Source organism: Chanos chanos, chromosome 13 (genome assembly GCF_902362185.1).
Source record: "Chanos chanos chromosome 13, fChaCha1.1, whole genome shotgun sequence".
Lineage (NCBI taxonomy): Eukaryota > Metazoa > Chordata > Actinopteri > Gonorynchiformes > Chanidae > Chanos > Chanos chanos.
The window spans coordinates 19803826-19829761 of NC_044507.1; the positions used below are offsets into that span (position 1 = coordinate 19803826).

The following is a 25936-nucleotide window of genomic DNA, read 5'->3' on the forward strand; positions in this document are numbered from 1 at the left end:
TGTATCCTTTAGGAACCTGTGTCTAAGCTGTAGGTTACAAAATAACGCTTTGATAGAATCCAACCTCGCGTTAAGTTTACGTCTTGGGTCCATCCTAAGAGAAAGTTAGCTCGATATTTCTCCGGAGTGATGTCGAATCCTGGGACTCGAAGGAACGGGTCCAGCATCAAAATCAGACTGACAGGTAAACTCGCTTTAAAATGTTTGAATATACAGTGTTTGTTCTTGAATGTAATTAAGAAATTGAAAACTACCGTTGGTTCGCCACAATTAATACGATAATCTCATGCTTTTTAAACATATGTCTTTTGTCAGCACCGGGCTATGTGAACAGTTGAGCTAGCAAGCTGAACCAAGGGAACCCGGTCATTCGTTATCATAAGGATTGCTTAGCTAGGATAGCTAATGTTAGCAAACCAGCTGATAGCTTGTGGTGCTAGCCAAATTAGATATTTTACCAGCTTGTCTAGGATGACATTGTACTCCAAGTAACTCCAGACAGTTCAGGAGTTTGGCGATGTGATATTAGTATTATTATTAATAACGAATTTCGTGTCAAATAATGATGCGTAAATCGTAAAATTTGAACGTCCAGTAGATGTCTGTTAGAGTTAAGTATTTCAAATGGTTTAAAGTTAGCTAACCCTCGCAAGCTTACGTAGTTGGTCAGCCAAATAGGTAACCGAACAACTGCTAACCGAACCAAACAGGGATAACGCTGACATAGTTGCTATGCCGGAACATGTTGTTTTAAAGGCCAGCAAGAAGCAGTGATACTGATTAAGTTGTTTTTCTCTGTTTATCTTGGACGTCAGTGTGGTTGGAATTATAACTGAAACATGTTGTTGGCACAAACCTGTTGTTTACAATACAAATTCATGTTCAAGGCTGTTGTATTACGTCAGATTTTTGTCTGAAGTTGGATGAAAGTTGGCTGTAAAAGTTGTTAGAATTAGTTTCTAATTGATTCAGTGTTTACTAACTAGGCTGAAGCTTTCTTCGAGTTTACTTGGAGATGTCACTTTGTTTTGTATACTTTCTTTCACTCACAGTAATGTTATCCTACGATGATAACAAAAGGAAACTGTAACGTTCTCATGCTGTGTTTAATATTTAATTGGTTCTAAAATTGTTATGTTTTAGTGTTTTTTTGTTTTGTTTTGTTTTTTATTTAATCCACAAAACCTTGTCTGAAATCGATGCATTTGTAGACTGCGGTTTAATGTCATATTAACTTTGTGAGTCTTTATAAACAAAATTTGAACTCATTCAGTGTGGAGACATTTAGCTTCAGTATGGCAATACAGTTAGCGATACCTTGGCTACCTTTAATATCACATGTGGTTACTTTGTAGTTTTCAACATTATGCTTTCATCAAAATCTTGATGTAATGAGTTACCTCATGTTTCAAACACATAGACTAGTATACAACAGGGCAGCATAATACAAAGACATGTAGTTCTACTCTAAACAGAGCAAGCCTGTTTAGAGTAGGTTTAAAGGAGAGGATGGTGTCTCTTTGGGTATTGTATTCAGAGCAATCCTGTTTAGAGTAGGTTTGAAGGAGAGGATGGTGTCTCTTTGGGTATTGTATTCAGTGGTGAAAACATGTGTCTGAACTTTATCAGCCACGATAGCAGTGAATCACTAGCTACACTTGTGTTTGTGAATGTGGTGTCTGTAACAGTAGTGGAGAGTTCCTGAATTCCACAGACAGGGCATCTGCTTCCAGCTGTGTTCCACCCCTGAGTGCACATGAAAGGAATTCTAATTGGTCTAGGAATGTCTGTGTCATGAAACAATGAATGTGAGGCCATTCCACTGGCTGTTCCGCTGTTTAGCCTTGTATGTCCTTTCTCTGACAAGTCAAGAGTTTTGCTCTGACACACATGGCCAAAGAGAGTTTGGTTTTATTAGCCACTGTTAGAGAGGTAACATTAGACGTCCTCTCAACATTTGGGAAGAATGTTTTCATCAAAACAATACTCAGTGAGTCTCCTCTAAGATGCGATACTTGAGTACTTGAGTTTTCCATCCAAGAAGACAAGTTGCCCTTGGTATCTGAAGTATATCTATGTCCTTTCAGTGGCCAATGTACTCTGGGTCTTCATTAATCACGCTTAGTAGGCTAAACTCCCATTAGTTTCCACAGAGAGCTTGTTTCTCAACGTATCTGAAACGTTCATCTGTTGTGGAGTGGTGTTAATCAGCTGTTTATCAGTTTTGTCGACTAGAGAAAGAAGGGTGTTGTCCTGCATTACCATTAAAATGACCTGATTTCAAGGTACTGGCTATCAGTTCAAATGAGTTGTTCATGAAGCTGGCAAGTGATACATGTATCAGCTCATTTAAAATCTAGAGATCCTGGCATTTAATAGGCTTGAATGTTTACAATCGCTTGGTTTTTTTTTGTTTGTTTGTTTGTTTGTTTTTTACTGTAAGCATTTAGTATTCAAATTCCTGATGTTTCGGTGCATATTTCTGAAACATTTGTTGATGACAACGTGATCAAATTTACCTCAAGGGTACTACTCTACCTTAGAAGTAATGAATGCTTCTCTCCCATCATTCCACACACAGAAACACAAGTGGTTTTGAGTCAACATGTTGTCTTCTACACTGTAAGATTGCTGGTAATTGTTCCTCTCTTGTTATGGTTTTACACCCTACTGCAGTGTTGACATTTAACACCTCTCCCACTGGCCTGCTGTTTGTTCTGTGAAGGCTCTGAGGGCATTGTGTTGATTTTAACCTTATCACTCTGGGCTTGAATAAAGAAAGCCAGAGCAAACCGAGAACAACACCATGCCCAGGCTGCATTCCTCCAAAAGAGAGAGGGAGGGGGGGGCAAGATGATTGAGTTATAGTGTTTTCTGACTTACTTATAAAGTGTCTGTTTTTGTTGTACTGTATTGCATTTCGGTCTTACAGTCGCTAACTAGCAAGGGAAAATGCGCTGCCTTTGGACAGACTTTTTGGATAAGTGTTGTTTGGAGAAAAAGGAAGAAATTTCCCCTCCCTTGGAATCCTGGCAGAATTACCCAGATTCCTTGGACGGTTGTAAGGATTTTATATCCCTATACTCCCCTGATATGTTTTTTTTTCATAGGTAGATGTTTCCCACAGCAGAGAAGATAGGGTCACAGAACTCTGTTCACAGACACCCAGAAAGCAAGTTCTAGGGGATCAGTCTAATGGTTTTAAGGCAGATTATCCTGATTTTGCTGAAATGTCCTCAGATACCCAAATTCTTCCAAAGAGCAGCACCTTAGATGGACTGAATACTGTTTTCCCTCAGTCTCTCTCTCTCTCTTTGAGAACATGTGGCTGTGAGCTTGATGCAGCTGCAAGTAATTTCATTAGAGCTGTAAAAAGGAAATCCAGAAAAAGGCATGTTTTCTTCTCAGTCCGTTTAATTTACCTCCCTCTGAAAATGTCGTTTAATTTGTGTTTCTGTGCTACAGCAGCCCTGGTGTTATTCCTGCTTTTTCTTTTTTCTTTCTTTTTTTTTTCTTTAAAGAACAGAGTCTCTGTTGATAGTCACAAAACATATGAGACCAGAAAGTTTTAATTCTTAATTTGCCGTCATTTTGTTTGCTGAGGAGACAATTTGTCAACAGGCGCAGACTGTTTTTTGTTTGTTTGTTTTTGTTTTTTTTGGTTGTCTGTTTAGTCTTTTCCCCCTTAAACCTTAGAGTTTTTTCCTACTTGCTGATAACCAGTTTAAGTACTTTGGCTTCACTTGTTTTTGTGAGAGACCCTGAAGTATGTTTCACCCAGTGGATTAGGGATTAATGGAGTACTTTAGCTGTCATTGTTATGTTAATGAGCTAAGGAGACTGTATACAACTGTATGTGAGACTGCTAGACCACAGATCTACCCCACTACCCTCCTACTTACACACACACACGCACACAACACACACACATGCACGTGCACACAACACACACACAGAGAAGGGTGGGGTGGAGTAGTGCATTAAGTATGAGGCCTGGGAAGGTGAAAGCTTTGCTTGTTTTTGCTTGTTGCTGCTCAACAGCTGTGTTTGCCCTGCTGTGCTAGCCAGTTAATTCCCCCCCCCCTTTTTTTTGGGTGCCTAAGATCGGTAAAAGCACCGTGTGACTGAGAAAAGCTGGCGTGTTTCTCCAAAACAGTGTTTGTTTCTGTCGCATATTTGTCTTAATTTGTAGGCTATGTTTTGTTGGGGTACATGAAGAGCTGATTTGATACATGTAAATTATAGGTCTAACTTGCTACTATCATTTACCTTGTCCATTTACACATTTTGTCTGCATTTGGTGATGATGCGTTTGTAAATTTCATGCGCCAGACGCTTGCTTGTGTTTGAATGTTCCATCCATCAGGCATCATTCAGGAATTTAAATCACATCCTCTGGATTTTGTTTAGATAGTTATGCAGGAAATAAACACGATAGGGTTGTTCAAACAAAACCTGATGCCACTGATTTTCCTTCAAATGACCACTCCCATCTTAATAGCCCTGATAAAACACAAATAAAAGAACCCTGTTGGAATGTTGTCTTGGGCCCATTATCTTATTCATTAACTTTCTGGCTGCCTAATGAGTTTATTCTGCACATGTATGCGTGTGAAATCCTTCTCCGTTCGTTGGAAGAGCAGAATGGAATAGCCGCCTGTCAGACGCCAGTGTTAGCCCAACTGACCGAAAGGACTGCCGTTTTTGCGGATGTGCTGGTGTTTGTCTGATCCTTGCTCAGGTAAAGCCCAGGGTTAAGAAGTCATGGGTTGGCATGGTTGCTGTTCGTGCTTTACGCTGGGCTCTAGGTAAGAATGCTGCAGCAGAAGTGTGTGCGCTATGAAATAGGCTTACTGCGCCTATGAGGCCTGCCTAGCGTGGGAGGAAGAGGCAGGCGTGGTAGTGAGGAGGAGGGGGGGAATCCTGCTTATTCAGTAAAGGGGCATAGCACGAGTCCACTTTAATCCTTTCAGCGCTCCAGTGTCACGTGTAGAGCCAGCTCGCCTCCATTTCCGTCCCTTGCGCTCCCTTTCTCTCCTTCTCCCTCTCCCCCTCTCTCCCTCTCTCTCTCTCTCCCCCTCTCCCCGTGTCATCCGCCCCAGCCCGTAAACGAGCGGGTTTTTAGTAGTGCGCTCATGTCCGCGGCAGTGCAGGCATGTGGAGCATGTGGCCCCTCTGACATTCCCCTGTGTGATGTAGTGTCCAACTGGGCCTCTGAGGGAGGATGCTGTTAATTATGCTGTCCTTGATGACCGGCCGCTGCACCTCTCTCTCTCTCTCTCTCTCTCTGTCTCTCTGTGTGTGTGTGTAAACCAACACTATTGATCAGGCCGGGGCCATTAACCGGCCTGTGTAAGTAGATGCCGCTTTTGTAAAAGCGCTAGGTAAGGAAGGAGGGCAGAATGAGAGGACACAAGCTGAAAAGAACAAGCCAGCTGAAGGTTGCATGTGTGAAGGGTGTGTGTGTGTGTGTGTGTGTATTTGACTGTGTGTGTGAGCCATGCTCATTGTCGTCTCTTCAACGTTAGGCAGTGACTCCTCTACCAGTTCTGCATGTCTGTAGTCAAGGCTGTTTCAAAGTTGTGTTTGTGCAAGTCCTGTTCCTGTTTTTCCTCTGGAGACACACTCAGTCATGCATCACTGAAATAACATTATTCGAACACACGTACTACGTTTTACAAAGCAATGTTTTCTCATTTTTAATTTATGTTTTGAAAGTTGCTGTTTTTACCTCACATTTAATACAGGAGAACATCACATTGACTTTCTCATGACACTTAATGGGTCACTGTGGGTAAATTCTCATGACTGACCTGTGAGATCTTAGAACACTCTTCATAATGAGCTTCGCCATGAGGTTAAAGTGCTCACTTTTGTTTAGCAGGCTAAGAATTTAGGTTGATAAGATATACATATTTTGTTTGTTAAGACTTTGTTCTTTTCACCTGCCATGACTCTGGTCATGCACAAGTAGAGTTTTGTATGCTCAGTGCTCAATTGCACATTCAATATGTCCATATATTTATATGTATACTTAGGGCTGGGCAATATTTCAAATATACTCAATGTATCGCGTCTTGATTTATGCGCAGTAAATGACTATATAGCAAACATTGAGTACAAATTGTCACATGATTTTTTTAACGTGACTCGCTTTGGCGTTTCATTTTCGCTTCTCTCGCTCTCCTAAGGCTCTCTCCCTCTCATGAAAAGAAAAAAACTCTCATACATACGTCACACTCACTCGGCCAACCATCCAGACCACTCTCCTAGGCGAGTGTGTGTGACGTATATAGCTGAGACGTGTGTTTCTGTATCTGGAAGGAGCGGAAGAAGTGAAGCGCCAAAGCGAGTTTATACGTGTCGAGTTCGGAAATGGTAGGCCTAATACAAGATGGAGGCGGACGAATTGGTTCCGAAAAGAAACGGCGCTGGATCCATCGTCTGGCAGTGGTTTGGATATTGCAAGGAAGATGTTGAATTAATACCGTTTTGTTAAATTTGACTTTGTTGTGATTTCTCCCTTTCTGCATGCAAGTTTAAAATTGTTCCGGTAGAAGGCCCTAATGGATATAAACAAGAATGTTTGAATGCAGACATATGTTGCAGGGACTACTAGAATCATCGTACTGGTGTGATTGTATGCATCGAAGGGTTAAATCGAGCATTTATGAAGTGCTGTAGAGGAGATTTCAAAATATCGAGATATATATTGTGTATCGCGATATAACCTAAAAATATTGCAATATTATTTATAGGCCATATCGCCCAGCCCCATTACATATTTATATTTATGTTTATATTTATATACACATATATTTGGATGAAAAAAATTGCTGACTTCAAGCTCTCAATAACATAGTCACCACTGTCTACTTTAATTCATTTTCAGTGTCTGTGAACAGTAGTTAACTTAATGTTTTGACTAAATGTATGATCATTAAATGTGATAAACTCAGTGAGGAGAGTGTTTTATGTGGGCTATAAATTTGATGCTTTGATTGCAGTGCTGATAAGACATAAGATATCAGCTCATTTGTCAAAGTGCTCCTTGCCAAGGAGGTGAAGCGAAATAAACTGATTAACCAAAGTAGTTTAAGGAGGAAGTTAACCTGTGTTGAAATATTACCTTATTATAACCCTTATACATGTACCTTTGTACCCTTGTTGTTTGTCGAAACTTCAGATGGTTTTTCCCATCATGCGTTTAGGTGTTTGTTTTCTTGTGTTGTTCGGTCCTAAAACACTCTTGAAGCTGCTTTGATTCATTCATGGCTCTGGCTACATCAGTAATGAAGCTTTTTGAAATGTCTTTAAAGAAGACAATTTCTATGTCTTGGTAGTGGAGTGTTTACTGACTGATGTGTCACTTTGTTGATTAAGGAGGTCTCATGTGTTCTCTCTGAGGGTGGGACAAAGTAACACCCTGTAGGGCTCTGTATGTTTTAAAGACAGGACATAGACGTATATCAGTACGGGGCTGCAAACAGCCGCTTAATGATATAATTAGGCCTAGTCAATTTCAAATTGACAACCATATGAGTAAACTGCAAAGGAGGCTGATTTCATAAATACTGAGCCCATGTGTTAACAGGGGTGAACTTGTTTTTGTTTGTTTGTTTGTTTGTTTTTGTTTTTTAAGTACTTTAAGTAACTTACAGGCTGTTGTTTCCCTCATTATCATCCACAAGCCTCCTGATTTGTATGGATGTCCAAAATGAGCAAAATCAAAGCTGAACCTATGACGTGAAACATTTGCTGACATTGGACCAAATCTGCTCTGTTATTGAAAGTACAAGTCCACCTGATGAAGCGGTTGTCTGGCATGCGCACATGTGGGCGTGTGCGCGTGATCCTCACTGCCAGCTGTTTGTTAGATGGATGTCTCTGCAGTGCCTGGCTCAGAGGAGGAGTGGGGACAGAACACTGTACCTGCTGACTTGGGCCATCACTGCTTCTCCTCCTGTTTTACCTCTTAGCCGTTATCTGCTTGGGACACACATACGTCATTATGACAGTGTAGCGGCATACGAAAGAGACAAGGCTGATCACAAGATCACCTAACAATGACCTTATTTGTAGTTGTTTTATTTATAGTTTATTTATTTATTTATTTATTTATTTATTGGATATTTTGTCCAAAAAATAAAACATCGTAAAACTGCAGTAAAATCTGGCACCAGTCTCAGCAAATCAGCAGACAAAAACACTTGCAAACCAGCTGTAAAAAGTCTTACCTCTGATTTCGGTTTGTCTCGCACAGGTATGAGCAACATACAATAACCCCTTTTGTTTTAGAGCGTGAATATTTTCAGAGGGGATACGTCGTAGTGCTGTGTTAACGTAGCCTACTGTGTGTCCATCAGTGCTGTGTTAAAAGCCAGTCTAGTCCCCACTTAAATTGATAAGGATCTGTTTTGCTGGTGGTTATTATTCATTGCTGTGTCTGAATGGCTGTGTTTATCGTTCTTAGCTGGAACAGTGAGGTCAAGCTATGAGGTGGTGAGCCATAGACAGTGTCATACTGTGCAGCTCTAAGCCCCGTGGGGCCCTCAGACAGGATGAAGTCTTCCTGGGGAGATTTCGGGCTTTCACAGTAGCCTGGCGTCTGCCCACGCGCCTTGTCTGGATTTAGGTTATTGCACCGCGGCCAGAGGTCATACGCCCGCCGCCCAGGACACCGCCACTCTCCATTAGAGCGCATTCCTTTCTGACTGGCCCAAACAAGAAAAGCTGGCCGCTTTTTTTTCTTTTGTTTTGTTGTAGGACTTTTTTTTTTTTACTCTCTCAGACAGACAGGAACGCGCAAACATACACGCATTTTATTGGGTTTTGTTTCAGATCAGTGTTGCATACTTGCACACAAGAGACAAAGCAAGGCCCGAGTCAGATTTTTCTGAAGGAGTCCTCCCTGCTGTTGTGCTGGCCCTGTTCTCTGACTCTCTTAAGAGTTAGCCCGTGGAACATGATACAGTACAAACGCTAATACATGCTGTCTTAAAAGGGACAAAATATAAGAGACAGAGGGTTCTGTAAGCTTCTGATGTGTTGTCTTCTTTCTGTTGTGGTTTTATTTGGTGGGCTTTTGTTTGTTTGTTTGTTTGTTTCTTGGTATGCACTGTGGAACCAATTAATTTGCACGCGGAGCTGAATCTCTAACACCACCACCACCAACAGGCCTTATCAGTAGCAATGCTGGAACACATAATGATGACTTGCCTTTTGTCTCCCGCATCAGTGATGTAAGCATGCCAGACAGTTACAAGAGCGAAACAGCCAGACGTCTGTTAGGCCTCACTGTGAGTAGATACAGTCTGTGATTGCGTCTCTGTGGAGCAGGCTTGGCCCTGTGATTAATGAACAACCTGCCGAGCATCGTCCTCACGCCGCCAGCTGACTCACAGCGTCGTGGCATGTGATCGTGCCGTGCACCATTGTGGTGCGCTTTTTTTTTTTTTTGGACTGTTCTGCTTTTAAGGTGTGTCGCAGGTTTCTAATTCGCCCTGTGTGGCGTGGCTTGGAAAGCCTAGCCTGGGTGAGTCACCAGTGTGGGAAGTCTAAGTGTCTCCTTGCAGCCAGCTCCACTGTCCCCGGCCTTCCTGGGGGAGCTCAGCGGATCCAGCGGTGAGACGAGCTTGCTGACCTACTGTTTCACTGCCTGAGGAAATGTCACATCCACTCGTGCGAACAGGGAGGATATGTAACTCTCTTAAATAGCTTCCTGACTGACAGCGTTTGTTTGTGCACAACTAGATGGGAGAGTTTATCTATTTATTTATTTATTTATTTACTCATTTATTTCAAAAGTCTGCACTATATATATAAGTATGAATGCCCTGTTCAGTGACTTAACTAAGCGTTTTAGTTCAGTCTGTGGGGCCCGGCGCTGGTTTGGCAGATTGAGCAGGAGAAAGAGAAGGAGCAGTGAGGGGAAAGGAGGGCAGAGGATAAGTCAGAAAGGCTCATGGATATTTCATTTGCGCTGGGGGCCCTGCTTCTTGGGTTTCAGTTCCGTATATCACAGCGCTGGAGACGGAGGCGCAGAGGGGATCCGACGACCTCTCTCAGATCGGTGTGGCATTCCCATCACTGTAACTCTAGCCCGAGTCTCCTACCTCAGGGCGTGGCCTCGCCAGGCTCCTGCAGGGACATGCTATCACACACACACACACACACACACACACACACCACACACACACACACACACACACACACAAGCCTCTAGCTACTGCTCCGTTTGGCTTTGTCAGTCAGTGAGGAGACAGTGGGCTGATATGGATCCCGAGTCCGGCTTTAAAGGAGCGCTAATATTATATCTCTCTCTCTCTCCTCCTCCTGTGATGCAGGCGTGAGACGTGAGACGGGCACGTCGTTGGTCTCAGCTGCTGTGATAATGTAGAGCGATTAGGAAGCACTCACTCAGCCCTACCGCACTTTATCATATAAACTCACCACCCAGGCTCTTTAACCTTCACAGCAGTAAATGCCAACTTCTTTGGGAGTGATGATATCCTGCTTTCCTGACTGGAAAAAAGTGTCGGTTTTCCTGTAGAATTTGGGATGTATTTCTCACTTCCTTGTTCATTTAGTGTATTAGCTATTTATCTAGCAGCTATAATGATTCCCAGTCTCATGTCCCCCATCCCACAGAATCACTGCGGAAAAGTCTGGAAAGAGCAACCCAGTTACTCTCATACATGACTAACAGTGACCCTGTCAGTGAGTCAGATTTACTGCTGTGTTCAGCCATGGGAACGCTCGAATTTTACGTTCGCCGGTTATTTGTTTGTTTATTTTTTAATGAACTAATGCAAGTGCTGCTTTGAGTCAGACACACTCTGAGCCAGTTAATGGTAATGAAATGGTTCAGACTGAGGCTGGTCTCCAGTGACTGATAACCCTGTAGTGGACTGTCTACCCTGTCCCGGAGGGCTTAGCAAAAGTGTGTGGTCTAGCTGTTTGAACACATCTCTGCACACAGGCTACACAAATAACACCACACCTACTGTGCCTGTCTATATGTGTTGTTTAGCTGTGTGTTCAGTTTTCCCCCCCTCCCCATTTCTGTGAATTTTGATTTTTGCATTGTTACTGTCAGGCAGTCATGGTGTTTTCACTGAGTTTGTTTTCAGAATACAGTGCCTTGTCAAACTAGAGGTCTCGTGCTTCAGTGGAAAACATATGGACTCTCTGAATCAATGCAGTAAAGCAAACGCATCTCTGAGACAAAAACATTTCATCTCTCATTTCTGAGGACACGGATAATGACACACCAGGCCAGGTAATGGCACATAATTTGACAGGTTTATACCGTCAGGTTCCTACCTTTTTTTGTCCCTAAGCTGGACGACGTGGGCAAAACCAAATCCATTTCCTTTCCTTTTTCCTCACAATTTTTTTTTTTTTTTGGTGATTTGTTCTCTGAGCACTAAGAAAACACAACATACACAGTCTGTACCTTGAGAGGTGAGTGGCTACATCGATGGTACACTTCAGATTGGGTAGGCTCTTGCCTTTGGTTTCCATGACTACAGATGTGACAAAGTTAGAGCACAAATCGTTGGATTGTTGGATTTGGAGTCAATAATAAAGCGCTGTGTTTTTTTTTTTCTTTTTTTAATTCTTTTTTCCTCCCTAAGAATTCATTACTTGTTCTGCCTTTCTCTTTACCATTTTGCCACTGATAGCATTGATAACTTGATAACGGTGATAGTGACCACAGGAGAGATGATGTACTGGAATCATCTCTCTCTCTCTCTTTCGCTCTCGCTCTCTCTTTTTCCCCACATGCCACTCTTTCCACCTCCGCTAAGACTCAGGTTTAATCAGATTTCTCTCAGAATGGTCTGTGTCTGTACAGGAGGTGACGGAGATGGAAATCCAGAGGTGTGTGATGGTTCACTTAACGGCCTCATTCATCCCATCTCTGTATTCCCTGACTTTTTGACTGCCACTTTTATAGTTAAATACACATAGGCACATGCAAAGACAGCAAGACTTAACATAAATAAAAGTTTGAGTGGGTAATATAGATGCTTAATTCTTGCTGTACATTTTTTGCCATGCTTAAAGGATTGAGACAGTGTTGTGGGTTCATTTGAAGTCAGTAAACTGAACTTGGTTGTTTTAAAAAATGTGGCATAATGTAAGTCTCTGTGGATTCACATCAGTGCTGAGTTAAAGAGTTAAACGTGTTTAGGAGTGGCAGCGTAGGAATCATTCTGAAAGCACACTCATCGTTTCTTGCAAACTTAACTCCTCTAAATGTCCGGGTTGCGGGAGTCACCTGCTGTTTTCATCATTGCCGTTCTGAGTGACTGTACACCCACTTCTGTAGTCTAGCACCGTGTACTAAATCACAGTCTATCTCAGTACTCTCTGCTCCCTTCCTGCGGAGGAGATGTCAGATGTAATAGAGGAGACAGACCACCCCCCCTGCACTGGCATGAAGGATCAGAAAGAGTTGTCATCATACTTCTTTATTCAGAGAGCTCTGTTTGGTTTAGCAGTATGGAAAAGACCTTTAATAGGCAGAGACACCAACACTAGGGAAGAGCTTTCCTCCAGCATCCAATCAGACGGGTGTTTTATTGCTTCACCTGTCAGAGGCCTTGAGACACATACGTCTGGTCACGATTACCCTGATAAGATGAATGGGTGGATATATACACCATAATCTTGAAGGTGATCTTTAGATGAACTCGTTCAAGTTGTTATTTAGAGGCCCAAACAGTGTAAAGTCAGCACCACTGTGTTTTATCACGCGAGGCGTTAAGCTTGGTAACTGGAGAAATGTCAGACTCATTAACATGCTGTATCGTGTGTTGAGGTGGGAGACAGTCATGAAGGCATCTGTACATCGCTTACATCGGACAGCACCAGAGGAGTGACATCACAGCTCAGACACACAGCTGATCTCTGTTTGTCAGCCCACACAGCAAAGACATAGAAATGCACTGTTAGTCTCCTGCACTGTTAGTCTCCTCTTGTCTCCAAAGGAATAAAGACTGTGCCTCACTGTCGTCTCTTACACACACACACACATACACACACACACACACACAAACATACACACACACACACACACAGAGTATTACATTTGTAAGTGGAGGTGTAAGGTTTGTCACACCTGTACTTGTTCACGCTATGCGTGCTATACAAGCAGACGCAGTCCTTTTTTCTCAAACCCTGTCTAATGCAGCCACTGACTGCTCTGCACTCAGACATGCTGAGTATAACCAGAATTCACTCACTCCATTTCTGAGGCTTAAAAGCACCGTGCAGCTGAATGGGATTTTTCTTTTTGTTATTATTTCTTTTCTTTCTTTTGTGATGACAGAAGAAGTCTGTAGTGGCCTGGCTAAATGGGTGCAGAAAAAAAACTTAGATTTTGGTGGTGCTTAAAGGAAGCATTTGGGTGAATGAGAAGTTCAGACTGAGAGCAGTCAGGTTTGTATTTACCCAGTTAAATAATAGAACATCTTAGCATTCTGCTTATGGTCATGTGTAAGCGTTGTGCTCATGGTCATTTATAAAAACACTGGTCAGGCTCAGGTGCTGATTGTTTTGGCTACATGGCAAGAGAGGTGTGACCTCAGCTTCTGCTGGTGGATGTAGGAATGCAGCTTACTGATGTTTCATGAGGAACAGTGGTGAAGGTGATGTTGGTGTGGACGTGTGAGGGAAAGACGTCAGTCATCAGCTGGGCTCAGCTGCATTTGAAAGCGTATGTACTCCTCAAATGTGAGGCTCCTGCATTCAAACCAGAACAGACAAAGCCTCTTTGAACAAGTTGACTTCGCCTCGAAATCTAGGTCGTAAGAAGGCAGTTCAATTAAGAACAGAACTTCACATGCAGGGATAATGTGATCAGATTGTAACGCATAAAAATTGTTACACCTAAAATGCATGTTTATGAATGAAAGGGTGGAAATAACACAGGTTTATTGAGCAATGAACAAAACTCTCTCTGTTTTTATCAAATGAATGAGCGCCAAAAGAACCCTCCAACCCTGTGTGCCTGCTTCCTTCAGTGAAGTGTTCTCACTGTTCTGTCCTGGTGTGGTTTGCAATGTCCTACTGTTCTATAGTGCCACTCTACCTGTATAAGGGTTAGTTAAAAAATTAGTTACAGGACTAGTTAAATACCAGTAAGCAGAAAAACAGTGACTGTGGAAATGATGTGATCCCTTTTGCTGCTAGCTGTTTCCGTCACCACATCTCAACCCTATAGAGATCTGTGGAGTGGTGCCCAAGGCAGTGTTTTCTGCCACTGACTGGTATGACATGATTGACAGCACTATTCCAGACATTAGCAGCTTCTGTTCCGAGGTGCACTGAAACTGCACTGGTCCTACTCATTCAATGATCAGTGGTCTGTTTGGTGCTCCACACTAGAGCCCGACCGATATAGGATTTTTAATACTGACACCAATTTCAATATGTGAGGATTTAAAAATCTGATAATGAAATATCGGCCGATGTTCTTTTTTTTTTTTTCAGAAACACATAAAATAAACAAAGATGTCGCCCTAGCATTTGGTATGTGTAATTATTTAAGAGTCCTCACCAAGATAACATGACGTAATGCAGTTTAGAAATGGACTTGTTTTATTGTCATAAATTGTACTTTGAACAGAAATGCAACAAAATATATAAGTATATATAAGTTTTTATAAATAAGAGTAAATGTATAAAAATGCAAAAAAGTTAAAAGAAAATCAGACCCATTATCCAATGCAAGCTACAAGAAACCATTCTTCAACCACCATTTGGCGCCGTCTAAAACACGGCGTCTTAAACTATGCAGTAAACTGATACAGTTACCTAGAGTAAACGCTGCTGATGAATGCATCTAATACTACATGACTGTCTGCAATGAGGACTTGCGACTTTGGGATTTCACGCTACGTGTTTGAAAGAGAAGCTAGATATGCTAGATAGTACCACGGAGTATTAGAACCACATAGAGGCAAAAAAAAAAAAAATTTGAGATTTTGAGAATGAGTTTGTAATATTGTGAGAATAAAGTTGTAATTGAGAAAAAAAGGTCGTAATATTATGCAAATAAAGTCTTAATTTGGTTGAAGGATCCATCTTCTGTCTCTCTGTTTCTTTTTTCATTGTCATGATATCGGCCGTTGTAAACGCTGATACGGATACGATTTATCTGCAGTTAGCTCATATTGGCCGATAATATCGGCACGCCAATTTATCGGTTGGACTCTACTCTGCGCTTGTACTAAAATGGATCATTCCTACAGACACAGACAGTCACATGGCCATGTTTTCCTATGTGAAGCACACTGAACAAAAATGAACAAATATGAGTTCCCCAAAATGACTGACAGCATGGCATGACTGTCAGCACAAGGTACACTGTTTCAAATACCTCTGAAACAGCCACTCTCCTGGGCTTTTCTGTGAACACCGCCTTCCACAGTGGACTGAGAACAGTGTGACAAACAAAAAACATCTAGTCAAGCGCAGTCCTATTGGTGCAGACGGCTTTTTTTAATGAGAGAGGCCGATGGAAAAGTTGGAAAATGGCCAGAATCGCGCGACCTAACAGGCAAATAAGATTTCGGTACTGCCGCAGTGTGCCAGGGCTCTCCTCAGGAACCGTGGTTCGAAGGTCATGGCCACGTCCAGCAGCCTGAGAAATGAACAGAGCTGTCAGTTGACTCTCTAATCCTGTCTTTACACGCAAAGCTGAGATGTTTCTGCAGTATGCATAAACACCAGGTCTTAGCCGAAGTCTTTGTTCAGTTTTGCTATGTGAAACAGATGATTTGTGATTTTTGGTGGGGGGGGGGGTTGTTTTGTTTTTTTGGCAGGAATTACATGCTTGGAATGTTTACATTATGATGTCATCAGTGTGAACCATTAGGTGTGTAGGCTCTAACTGTTTCCTCTTTTCTCTTCCAGTACTATGTGCCAAGAACCTAGCAAAGAAAGACTTCTTTCGTAAGTACACTGAATTCTGTCATCCATATTCTCAGACTGTACAGTACAGTGCATACAATACACTTCTTTTTTTTTTGAAGGACACAGTGTCTGTGCGCTGACATCATAGATGAATACAGACTAGGAGATCTAGCACACTTTATTATTTAATAAGCCACAGTCCTGTCGTGGTTTCGACTGCAGCACATTTGTTATCTCAGTAATTCAGAAAGATGAAATCACCCCCACCCATTTTTTCTTTTCTTTTTTTTTTTTAAACCACCTACTCTGAACTGTCTTTATTCTGTCAGGCAAGGGAACTCTCATTCTCATTCAGCAGTTTAAAATGAGATTCCACCCACAGGTCATTGGATATGCTGTGGAATCGGCTCCTGCTGTATGGATAGGATAGCAAAGCCGCTCCCGGTCATCCACATAGACAGTCTGACCCCGCCCACCCCCCATCAGTCCGTGGCCCACATATTATGCAAATGAACAATGTTGGAATGCGTCACGGACAGCCCACGGCCACTGCCATAGATCTCGTTTTCCAGCCACGGCTTTGAGCTTCTTTCGCGACATACAACACAGAGTGAGGTCATTAGCGACAGTGAAACTGTGACAGTAAGAGAGAGACGAAACATAACCAAGCTTTCAGTGCCAGCTCAGAATGAGTGTCAGGGGGAGGGGGGAGGATGCTCTTAAGCCAAGCTGTTCCTGAAGAGATGACAAGACTGCATTGCCAGCTCTTGATTAATTCTGATTTGTTGTACAGATTTGAGCAAACGCACTATGTGGTCCTTTAGTCTTCATTCTGTATGTTAGGACTGCCATCTGAATAATGTGCTGGATAAACACTTACCATAGTGCCTCCAATCCAACAGTCCTTAACCAGTTGAAATCGTTTCAACAAGATTTCTTTGAATGTGTGAGTCATCCCGTTCTTTTGAAACTGACTGGGGCAGTCACATTTCCCTTTGTCAGGTTTTGGAGACAAAGACCCATTGTCCTTGGCATGCTCTTCCTGCCGCGAGAGCAGCGTTTTCATCAAATACTGTTCTTTTTTTATATGCCTTTCTGCAGTAGGCTTCCTCACACTCATGTGTTTTTGTCACAGGGTTACCTGATCCTTTTGCCAAAGTCGTCGTTGATGGCTCAGGTCAGTGCCACTCCACAGACACGGTCAAGAGCACACTGGATCCCAAGTGGAATCAGCATTATGACCTGTGAGTAGGCCCAACCTTGAAACGTTGGGGGTTTTTTTTGTTTTTTGTTTTTTGAAACTCCTTTCTTTCCCTGAAATGAACTCTTCGATGGAAACTTCTCCTGCTTCCCGCTTTAGGTTTCAGGAATTAGGGTGTGAGTTTGTGCCAAATGGTCAAATCGCCTATACCAAATCAAACTAAAATCTGTCCCCCTTCTGGTCGCAGATACATTGGGAAGACAGACTCCATCACCATCAGTGTGTGGAACCATAAGAAGATCCATAAGAAGCAGGGAGCTGGGTTCTTGGGCTGTGTAAGGCTGCTGTCTAACGCCATCAGCAGGGTCAAAGACACCGGCTGTGAGTGAAAACACTAAATGTCCCTGTTATTGTACTGTAGTGATAAGTGTATTTAAGGCTTCTGTTGTAGTGATAAGGAGCAGTATTAGTGTCAGAGGTTGTCACTGCACTGTCTAAGGAGTTCTCTGTTTATCCATTGTATATCACAGAGCACATGTGACTGTTTTCTTTTCCATTAATTATTAGCTTGTGAGGTCAAATGCAGAGTCCGGGCGGTTTTGAACTGAGTGTTTATGTGGGGGTTTTCTCTTCCTGTCCATCACAGATCAACGTTTGGACCTATGCAAACTGAACCCCTCAGACAGCGACGCCGTGCGAGGTCAAATAGTTGGTATGTCAAGAGAATATCCCTCAGAAAGAGCTTTGCTGAAAATGAGATTTTAAAAAAAAAAAGAGAGAGAGAGAGAGAAAGATCGCCATCTGACGGTGATGTATTTCCTTTCTCCAAATCTCAGTGAGCTTACAGACAAGAGACAGAATTGGAAGTGGAGGCCCAGTGGTGGACTGCAGAGGACTGTTAGAAAATGAAGGGTGAGTTTGAGCAAAGCTTTAGAAGATGTTGTCTCGTGATTGGCTGTTTTGTCAAGCGGTGCCCCCTGCTGGCTGTCTGTGGTACATTAATATATAATGCATATATTAAATATATTAAATAGTAAAACTTACTGTATCATTGATTTATGCGGCAGAAACATTGTTCTTATATAGTTCTGTATCAGCTCTGTAGCAGTATTTTCAGTGCTGGAAAACCTTTCTATTCAAGTGTTCTATTCAAGGTCTGTAGAGTACCATGTCCAAAGCTGTAGCTGTGTTATATGTTTGTGTGTGTGTGTTTTTCAGACCAGTGTTTGAGGACTCTGGACCAGGACGGCCTCTTAGCTGTTTCATGGAGGAGCCGCTGCCCTACACAGACCCCACTGGGGCCGCCGGTGGGGGCAACTGCCGGGCCGTGGAATCACCCAATCAGGAGCAAAGGCTTCAAGCGCAACGAATCAGAAACCAGGAATCGAGAGGTCACGCACACACACCCCAGAACCGACCACACGGGCACCAGTCACCAGATCTACCCGAGGGTTATGGTAGGAGTCCCCTCAATGTGTTTTGGTGTCCTTGACCAACAAACAGTAATTGGGCAAAAGTTCATTTGGTTGGCTCCTGTTTGCCATCCTCTTTGTTTAAATTGATCTTTAAATAGTTTGAATGGAGCAGGGCATTTTCCCATCAGTATGCTATATATATAGATAGATAGAGAGAACTGTGAGCCATGTACGGAGAGGAGACTCTTCAGTCACGTCCTGCCTCTCTGGCTGAACTCTGTGACTGCAACTGTTCCTGTTTCACAGGCAGACAGGCAGGCAGTCAGGTCTACACTCACTCAGTAGACCGCATCAGTGTCTGACCTCTGCTTGTGTTGAAGCATGGTGCTCAAACAATCAATGAAAACAATGAGTGCTTCCATTTCGAGCTCGCCTGGCTGGAGCGCCGACTGCCTGAGAAATGACTCCGGCACATTCTGCCTCTTGGCAGTGCTTCCCGTCTCGTGGGCTGGCTCAGATTATAGTCCGCTCTCTTGACTGTGTGTGTGTGTGTGTGTTTGTGTGTGTGTGTGTTTTTGTGTGTGTGTGTGTGTGTGTGTGTGTTTTTGTGTGTGTGTGTGTGTGTGTTTGTGTGTGTGTGTGTTTTTTTGTGTGTGTGTGTGGTTTTGTGTGTGTGTGTGTGTGGTTTTGTGTGTGTGTGAGTGTGTTTTTGTGTGTGTGTGTGTGTGTGGTTTTGTGTGTGTGTGAGTGTGTTTGTGTGTGTGTGTGTGTGTGTGTTTGTGTGTGTGTGTGTTTTTTTGTGTCGCTCATTCATTCCTTACATCTTTCCCTCCTCTTTTACGACCACAGAGCAGAGGACGACTGTACAGGGCCAGGTTTATTTCCTGCACACCCAGACAGGCGTGAGCACCTGGCACGACCCACGGATACCACGGTAGGCTTTAATCCCCGACCGACTCAACAATTGAGAAATGAATTAGCCACATTAACTGCTCCCCCCTCTAAGAGCATGGACGAGATTTTGGATTTTTAAATTTTTTTTTTCCAATTAATGCGCGATCAGTAATGAACTAACCCAGTAATCAACCTTATAACTGCGTTGTGTTCAGTTTGAGAAGGGGTCCAATAAATTTGGACCTTGATAATCTGAAACGGGCCCTGAGGTATAGAGTAAATGGATATGATGAGAGAAAGGAGGATGATGGGGACATAGTTAGCTGGCCACACACGTGTGTTTGTGTGTGTGCATGTGCGTGTGTACGTGCGTGTGAGAGAGGGAGACGAGAGAGAGAGGAGCAGTGAGGTGATTGGTGCGGTTGCTCCTCCAGGGACCTGAACAGCGTGAGCTGTGAGGAGCTGGGTCCGCTGCCGCCCGGCTGGGAGGTCAGGAGTACAGTGTCAGGAAGGATTTACTTTGTCGACCACAATAACCGAACAACACAGTTCACCGACCCCAGGTTACACCATATAATGAGGTAAACACACACACATACACACAACCTGTTCCCCTCAGAAACTGGATTCAACTCTTGGTCTCTGATTTTAATGTGTCCAATCACCTTTTGATTGAATAACACACTGACAAATTAAACTATTAAATCCCCAAAACCCCAAAGTAATTAAATCCTTGAAAATAATCATGTATTCCTCTGTACGCCTCTGTGTTGTTGTTTTGTTTTCTGTTTTCTTTTCCTCCGTTAAAGATCGGACCTGCAGGTTATATATGTGGTGCACTGAACGAAAAATGCTGGAGCGGTCTCAGATATGTTTGTGTGTGCGCGTGGGTGCGTGTTTGTGTGTTTGCCTTGCAGCCAGCACTCTCAGGTGAAGGAGTCGAGTCAGGCCCTGCCGGTGCAGATGGATGTTCCTGTGGAGGAAGGTGAGGGGGAGCTGCCTGTGCGCTATGAGAGAGACCTGGTCCAGAAGCTCAAACTGCTCCGCCACGAACTCTCCCTCCAGCAGCCTCAGGCCGGACACTGCCGTATAGAGGTGTCTCGAGAGGAGATCTTTGAGGTAGCCCCCCCCCCCCCAAATAAAACCTACTGTGGGTGCCCTATAATTACTTTATTAATCTTGGATTTTGCCAGCGTGAATCTAATTCAGGGTGGTGTCATTTTCCACAGGAGTCGTATCGACAGATCATGAAGATGAGGCCTAAGGACCTGAAGAAAAGACTGATGGTGAAGTTTCGTGGAGAAGAGGGCCTGGATTACGGCGGAGTCGCACGGTAAGGCCCTCTCTTCATCACTGCTATCCCTGTCATCACGAAAAAAAAAAAATGCAGAGTGGACCATTTTCCCATGAAGTTTTCCACTGTCTCCTTCACTCATCTGGTTCAACTCACTCCAGAAGGCCCTGGTTGCTTCTTTCACATCTCATATGACCGAGACCTTTACCAAGATAAAGCTGCCTAAATTCCTTTCTCTCTCTCTCCCCCAGGGAGTGGCTTTATCTTCTGTGCCACGAGATGTTAAACCCTTACTATGGCTTATTCCAGTATTCCACTGATAACATCTACACCCTGCAGATCAACCCAGACTCATCCATCAACCCTGTGAGTATGAGCTCTCTGAACAGCTCTCAGACGCACGCCATTTACATAAGCAAGGATTTTGTTCTCTGTAAATCACAGGGGAAAAGAGAGAGAGAGACAGGGGTCGAAACAACAGTAAACCACACACAGTCCTCTTCGGGAAGGATAGCTGCTATGGCTTGCTCTGCCCACCAAGCAGCAGAACCCTGTGTTGACGCCTGTGTTCTTCTCCTGTTTTTTTTTTTTTTAAAGGATCACTTGTCTTATTTCCACTTTGTGGGGCGAATCATGGGGCTAGCTGTGTTCCATGGACACTACATTAACGGGGGGTTCACGCTGCCCTTCTACAAGCAGCTCCTGGGCAAGCCCATCCAGCTCTGTGACCTGGAGACCGTTGACCCAGAATTGCACAAGAGCCTCGTCTGGATCCTGTAAGTCCTGCCCAGTCGCTACATGTTACCGAAGGGCTTTGTTTTTGTAACGTTGCGCATCCTCTAAAGAGGCAAATGTCAAATAGGCAAGGCTTGGCTGTAGAGAAGTTAACCAATGCAGTGGCAGAGACGTGTCATGACCCCTTACAGGTTCATGTGTTTTCAGATCTTAAGATCAGAGTGAATGATGGATGTGCATGCCCCAAGTTTTTTGGTTTGTTTGTTTTAAAGACCTTGTTTTTTTTTCTGTTTTTCTAGAGAGAACGATATTACATCTGTTTTGGATCATACCTTCTGCGTCGAACACAACGCATTTGGCAAATTCCTTCAGCATGAGCTCAAGCCCAACGGCAGAAACATCCCCGTCACCGAGGAGAACAAAAAGGAATACGTGAGGTATGGGAAGGATGTGAGGGGCATGTGAGGCGCGTTGGCCTCGGGTCGCCGTTGCTGAGAGCACGTTTACCGGCAGAGGGCAGGCCGCAGCCAGCCTGTCAGTGATGGCTGGGCAGAGGCTTAAGATGCCTCTCATTTTTCCACTGGCCAATTTGAGTCTTTTATGCATGAGACACCAGTTAAAATAGTTCGTGAGATGTGAAGCCATGTGAAAGATCACATCATGGACAAAAGAATGCAGGGTGTCGCCATGGTACACGACTGTTTTTCTGGACTGGCTCTGCATCTTTTGTTTTTTGGGGGGGTTTTTTTGTTTTTTTTTTCTGCAGTTTTTCCTCATAGCTTATTCTCTGTTTAGGCTCTATGTCAACTGGAGGTTTATGAGAGGCATCGAGGCTCAGTTCCTCGCCCTGCAAAAAGGCTTCAACGAACTGATCCCACAGCATTTGCTAAAGCCTTTTGACCACAAGGAACTTGAGGTAAAACACACAAACGTACTCCACAGACTGGGGAAACATCTGACACAATGCATGCGCAAACTGCCTCATCTTGTTTTCAGTTTAGCTGTTCTTTTTTTTTTTTTTTTTTTTAATGTCTTTTCCTTCTTATTTGTATATGTTTGACAGGACAACCAAATAGTGACAGAGACAGACATCACAATAGAGAGTTTCCAGCCAGTCTCCTAAACAGTGTATTTGTGTCCGCATCTTGCCGTGTTGAGACTGTGAGGACTGTGTGTTTGTGTTATAGCTGATCATCGGAGGCCTGGGGAAGATCGATGTGAATGACTGGAAGGCAAACACGCGGCTCAAGCACTGCGTAGCAGACAGCAACATCGTCAAGTGGTTCTGGCAGGCCGTGGAGTCCTTTGACGAGGAGCGGAGAGGCAGGCTACTTCAGTTCGTCACTGGCTCCACCCGCGTCCCTCTGCAAGGATTCAAAGCACTGCAAGGTGGCTAATGCTAGTCCCGTGTCCTCAAAGCACTTTTAACCCACATTACAACTGAAAACCGTTCCCCAGCGTAAAGAATCGTTGGCTTTTCAACAGAGATTGTGTAGACTTGGTAGAGCTGCTGCCATAAGTGGTTGTGGTTTTCTCTTCTGTGAGCGTTTGCTGTTTGCGCCTGAGTACAGTTTGTGTTTTTCTGAGGCGGGGTTCAGTGATAACTGGAGTGTATCTTTGTAAGGGTCTACAGGTTCTGCAGGACCAAGACTCTTCACCATCCATTTGATTGACGCCAACACAGAGAACCTGCCCAAAGCCCACACATGGTAAGGTCTACCCCGGAATAATCCGTTTCCCAGTTTTTCTCTCTGTCCTCCGCTCACTACCCGTCCCGCTCTTCCTTTTTCCAGCTTTAACCGCATCGACATCCCACCTTACGAGTCTTACGAGAAACTCTATGAGAAGCTTCTGACGGCGGTGGAGGAGACCTGTGGCTTTGCAGTGGAGTGAAAGCGCTGTTAAGCAACTAACAGTGACTAACCCACCTAACGAACCCCTTCTACACCTCTTCACGCCCTTCAGCCCGAGGGCGGACAGACCAGACTGGTGCCCCCCAACGGGTTTCAAGCGTCACCTGCCAGCCTCACCCAGGACTGCAAAGAAGGGCCACGCAAGAGGCAGGAACTCAAAATGCCTCCAGGCAAAATTTTAGGAGTATTTATTCTTCGTGTGATTATTTTTTTTGTTTGTTTTGTTTTGTTTTCATTTTTGTTTTTGTTTTTTTTGCAAGATCTTTTGCATTACCGTGGTAACAGATTCCACAAAAAAAAATAACAACCATAGTACACACACACACACGAAAAAAAAAGAAAAGAAAAAAAAAAAGAATCTGATCTGTATCCGTTTCTCTTCCTCACAAAGCAGAAATCCAGCTTGTGTGATCCGTGTCACTCAATGGATTGGTCTGTAGTCTGAGTTTGATTGTAATTCTGCAGTTCTGTGTCCTGTGTAGCTGCAGTAACCCCATACTCAGCCAAGCCTGTGGTCTACATGAAGTAGAGGACTTCATTTAATCTTAAAGGAGCAAAAACTGAGGTGATTAAGCATACCTGGTTCCTCTGATCACATGACCAGCCTGCCTAAAACCAATTATGTCTTGAAGGAACAAGATTAACACACCTGATACTTTATACTCACACTTGATATGAAATTAATGATGTCTGCAGACCTGTTTTTTTCATTTTAATTTGATGTTTTCTGCATCCTGTTTCAGCTGATGGGATGATGATGTACATTTCAGTGGTATCCATTTCTTATTCTGTACGTCAGGTATTTACATTAAGACATTTTAATTCGATTGCTTGTCGTGTGAAATGCTTTTTTTTTTTTTTTTTTTTAATTTTTTGATGGAGAAAATGTAATTCTTAGTGAATTCTTAGCCCCCATGTGGGACCCTGATGGTGTCGTGGTTAACTTGAAGCACATTGCATGTGACAAAGATCATATGTCGTCTCCAGCGGGACGGTTGTGTCCGTCCGTGCCCCCCCCCCCCTTTTTTTTTAAACAAACAAAAACAAAAAAAGGTCCCCTAGTGTCAGCATTATCCAGAGCAAGCCAGTATTTTCACTTGCACATCTAAAGTGTTCAGTGTAGTCACAAGTAGGTTTTTGAAATCTTTCCTTCTTTTCTTTTGAGATGCTCAGCTGATGAACATGGTGTTGTGTTAAATGCAACTCCTTGAATTAGTAGTTAACTAATTCATCAGAGCTTTAACATGTGGTGTAACAATTGATTTTGTCTTTGCAGGTTTAACACATTCTACTAGCATCAACTCACCTTTTTTTATCCTGACATGGGAGGTTGATGGGGAAAAAAAAACAAAAATGAATTTTAGATAATGAATGTTCTTCTGAATTTGAAGTGTGTTTGTTTGTTCCTCCATAGGGATGTCGCAGGCATGTCTTAGAAATCTCAACTTAATTTCAGCCTAGTCTTAGAAACAGCACATTAACTCATCCGAATCTGGACTGTTGTAAGGTCCAGATGAGATTGACTCATCCGAATCAGCCGGACTGCTGTAATCTCTCCGGTCACTCACTCTTTTCAAAACAAATCTTAGACAAAACCTTGCGTTATAGCACTTTGATGTACAATCATGTTACATTTTTCTTCACTAGAGAGAGAGAGACTAGTGCTTCCCAAGCAGATTGTTCAGTCAGCGATGATTTCTTCAGGCCACATTTAGTGGTGGTTCACCTGAGAGGTTCGCCCGATTTCATTCCCTGGTTTTGTAGTCTGGTTGTATGAGGCAGGTCATTCCTCTGCTGTTTTGGCAAATTGAATGTGCAAAGTGATGAGGGCTCTTGTGATTTCCTTATACAATGCTGATTGCGCACGGCACCTGAGTATTCTTCATAAATTGAAACAAAAAATGAGCCAACTCCATGGTTTTTAAGTGTTCCACAACCACTTGATTTGCTTTTTTTTTTTTAATAATTATTTATTACTGTGTAATGTCCTTTTAAGTATTGCTGCTATAGTCATTCTTCCCTATTTTACAGAAATGGCTGATTACTTGTGAAAGCTGTACACTAAACTCTATTTTATGAATGAATCAAAGTATTTAAACCTGCTGCTAATTATTTGTGAGGTCAGTGGACAGAAGAACTTGACCCTTGACCTGGATGGAATTAGCAGCGATATTGTAGGCTGGACCCCGGAGGTCACGTTCATATTTGTGATATATGCAATAAATCCAACTTCTCGCTTCTGTCTAACTTTTTTTTTAGGTTATCTGTTTGTTTTTTTTAATTTTTCTTATTTGAACCACATTGGGCAACATTCATTTAATTAACAGGTGTGTGAGACAGGATGTTATTTTTTTCCCACTTTCCCAACAAGTAAGCAGTGCAATGATCCGTCGGTGAACTTCGATTGAACAGAAACGGAAAACGAAAAACATGTTTTGTGTTCTCCTAAGGGACTGTGCAAGGTATTGAAGATGAATATGGACATTGCTGACAAACTGTAGTTATTATTTCCAATGACAAAAAGGCTTTTTCCCTGTTCCTGTGACCAGTCTCATTA

General features: G+C 43.0%; 1 protein-coding gene across 2 annotated transcripts; it reads left to right on the plus strand.

Moving 5' to 3' along the window:
- Positions 1-23470, plus strand: smurf1 (SMAD specific E3 ubiquitin protein ligase 1). 2 transcript variants are annotated; one of them, XM_030790001.1, is made up of 18 exons: positions 1-184; positions 15928-15966; positions 17063-17171; positions 17376-17509; positions 17775-17840; positions 17965-18040; positions 18347-18585; positions 19393-19477; positions 19872-20018; positions 20355-20556; positions 20667-20770; positions 20983-21097; positions 21329-21507; positions 21766-21903; positions 22262-22382; positions 22654-22855; positions 23091-23175; positions 23260-23470. In XM_030790001.1, the coding sequence occupies exons 1-18, from the start codon at positions 130-132 to the stop codon at positions 23357-23359; spliced, it is 2196 nt and encodes a 731-aa protein (XP_030645861.1). In that variant the 5' UTR covers positions 1-129; the 3' UTR covers positions 23360-23470. The 2 variants fall into 2 exon arrangements, with proteins under 2 accessions (XP_030645861.1, XP_030645862.1); XM_030790002.1 differs by having other exon boundaries at positions 23100-23175.
- The last annotated feature ends 2466 nt before the right edge of the window (positions 23471-25936 follow it).

Excerpts from the sequence above, each read along its gene's own strand:
- smurf1 (XM_030790001.1), top strand. The coding sequence starts at position 130 with ATGTCGAATCCTGGGACTCGAAGGAACGGGTCCAGCATCAAAATCAGA. Across the intron at positions 17,172-17,375 it reads TGGAATCAGCATTATGACCT|ATACATTGGGAAGACAGACT; the intron begins GTGAGTAGGCCC and ends TTCTGGTCGCAG. Across the intron at positions 17,510-17,774 it reads CAGGGTCAAAGACACCGGCT|ATCAACGTTTGGACCTATGC; the intron begins GTGAGTGAAAAC and ends TGTCCATCACAG.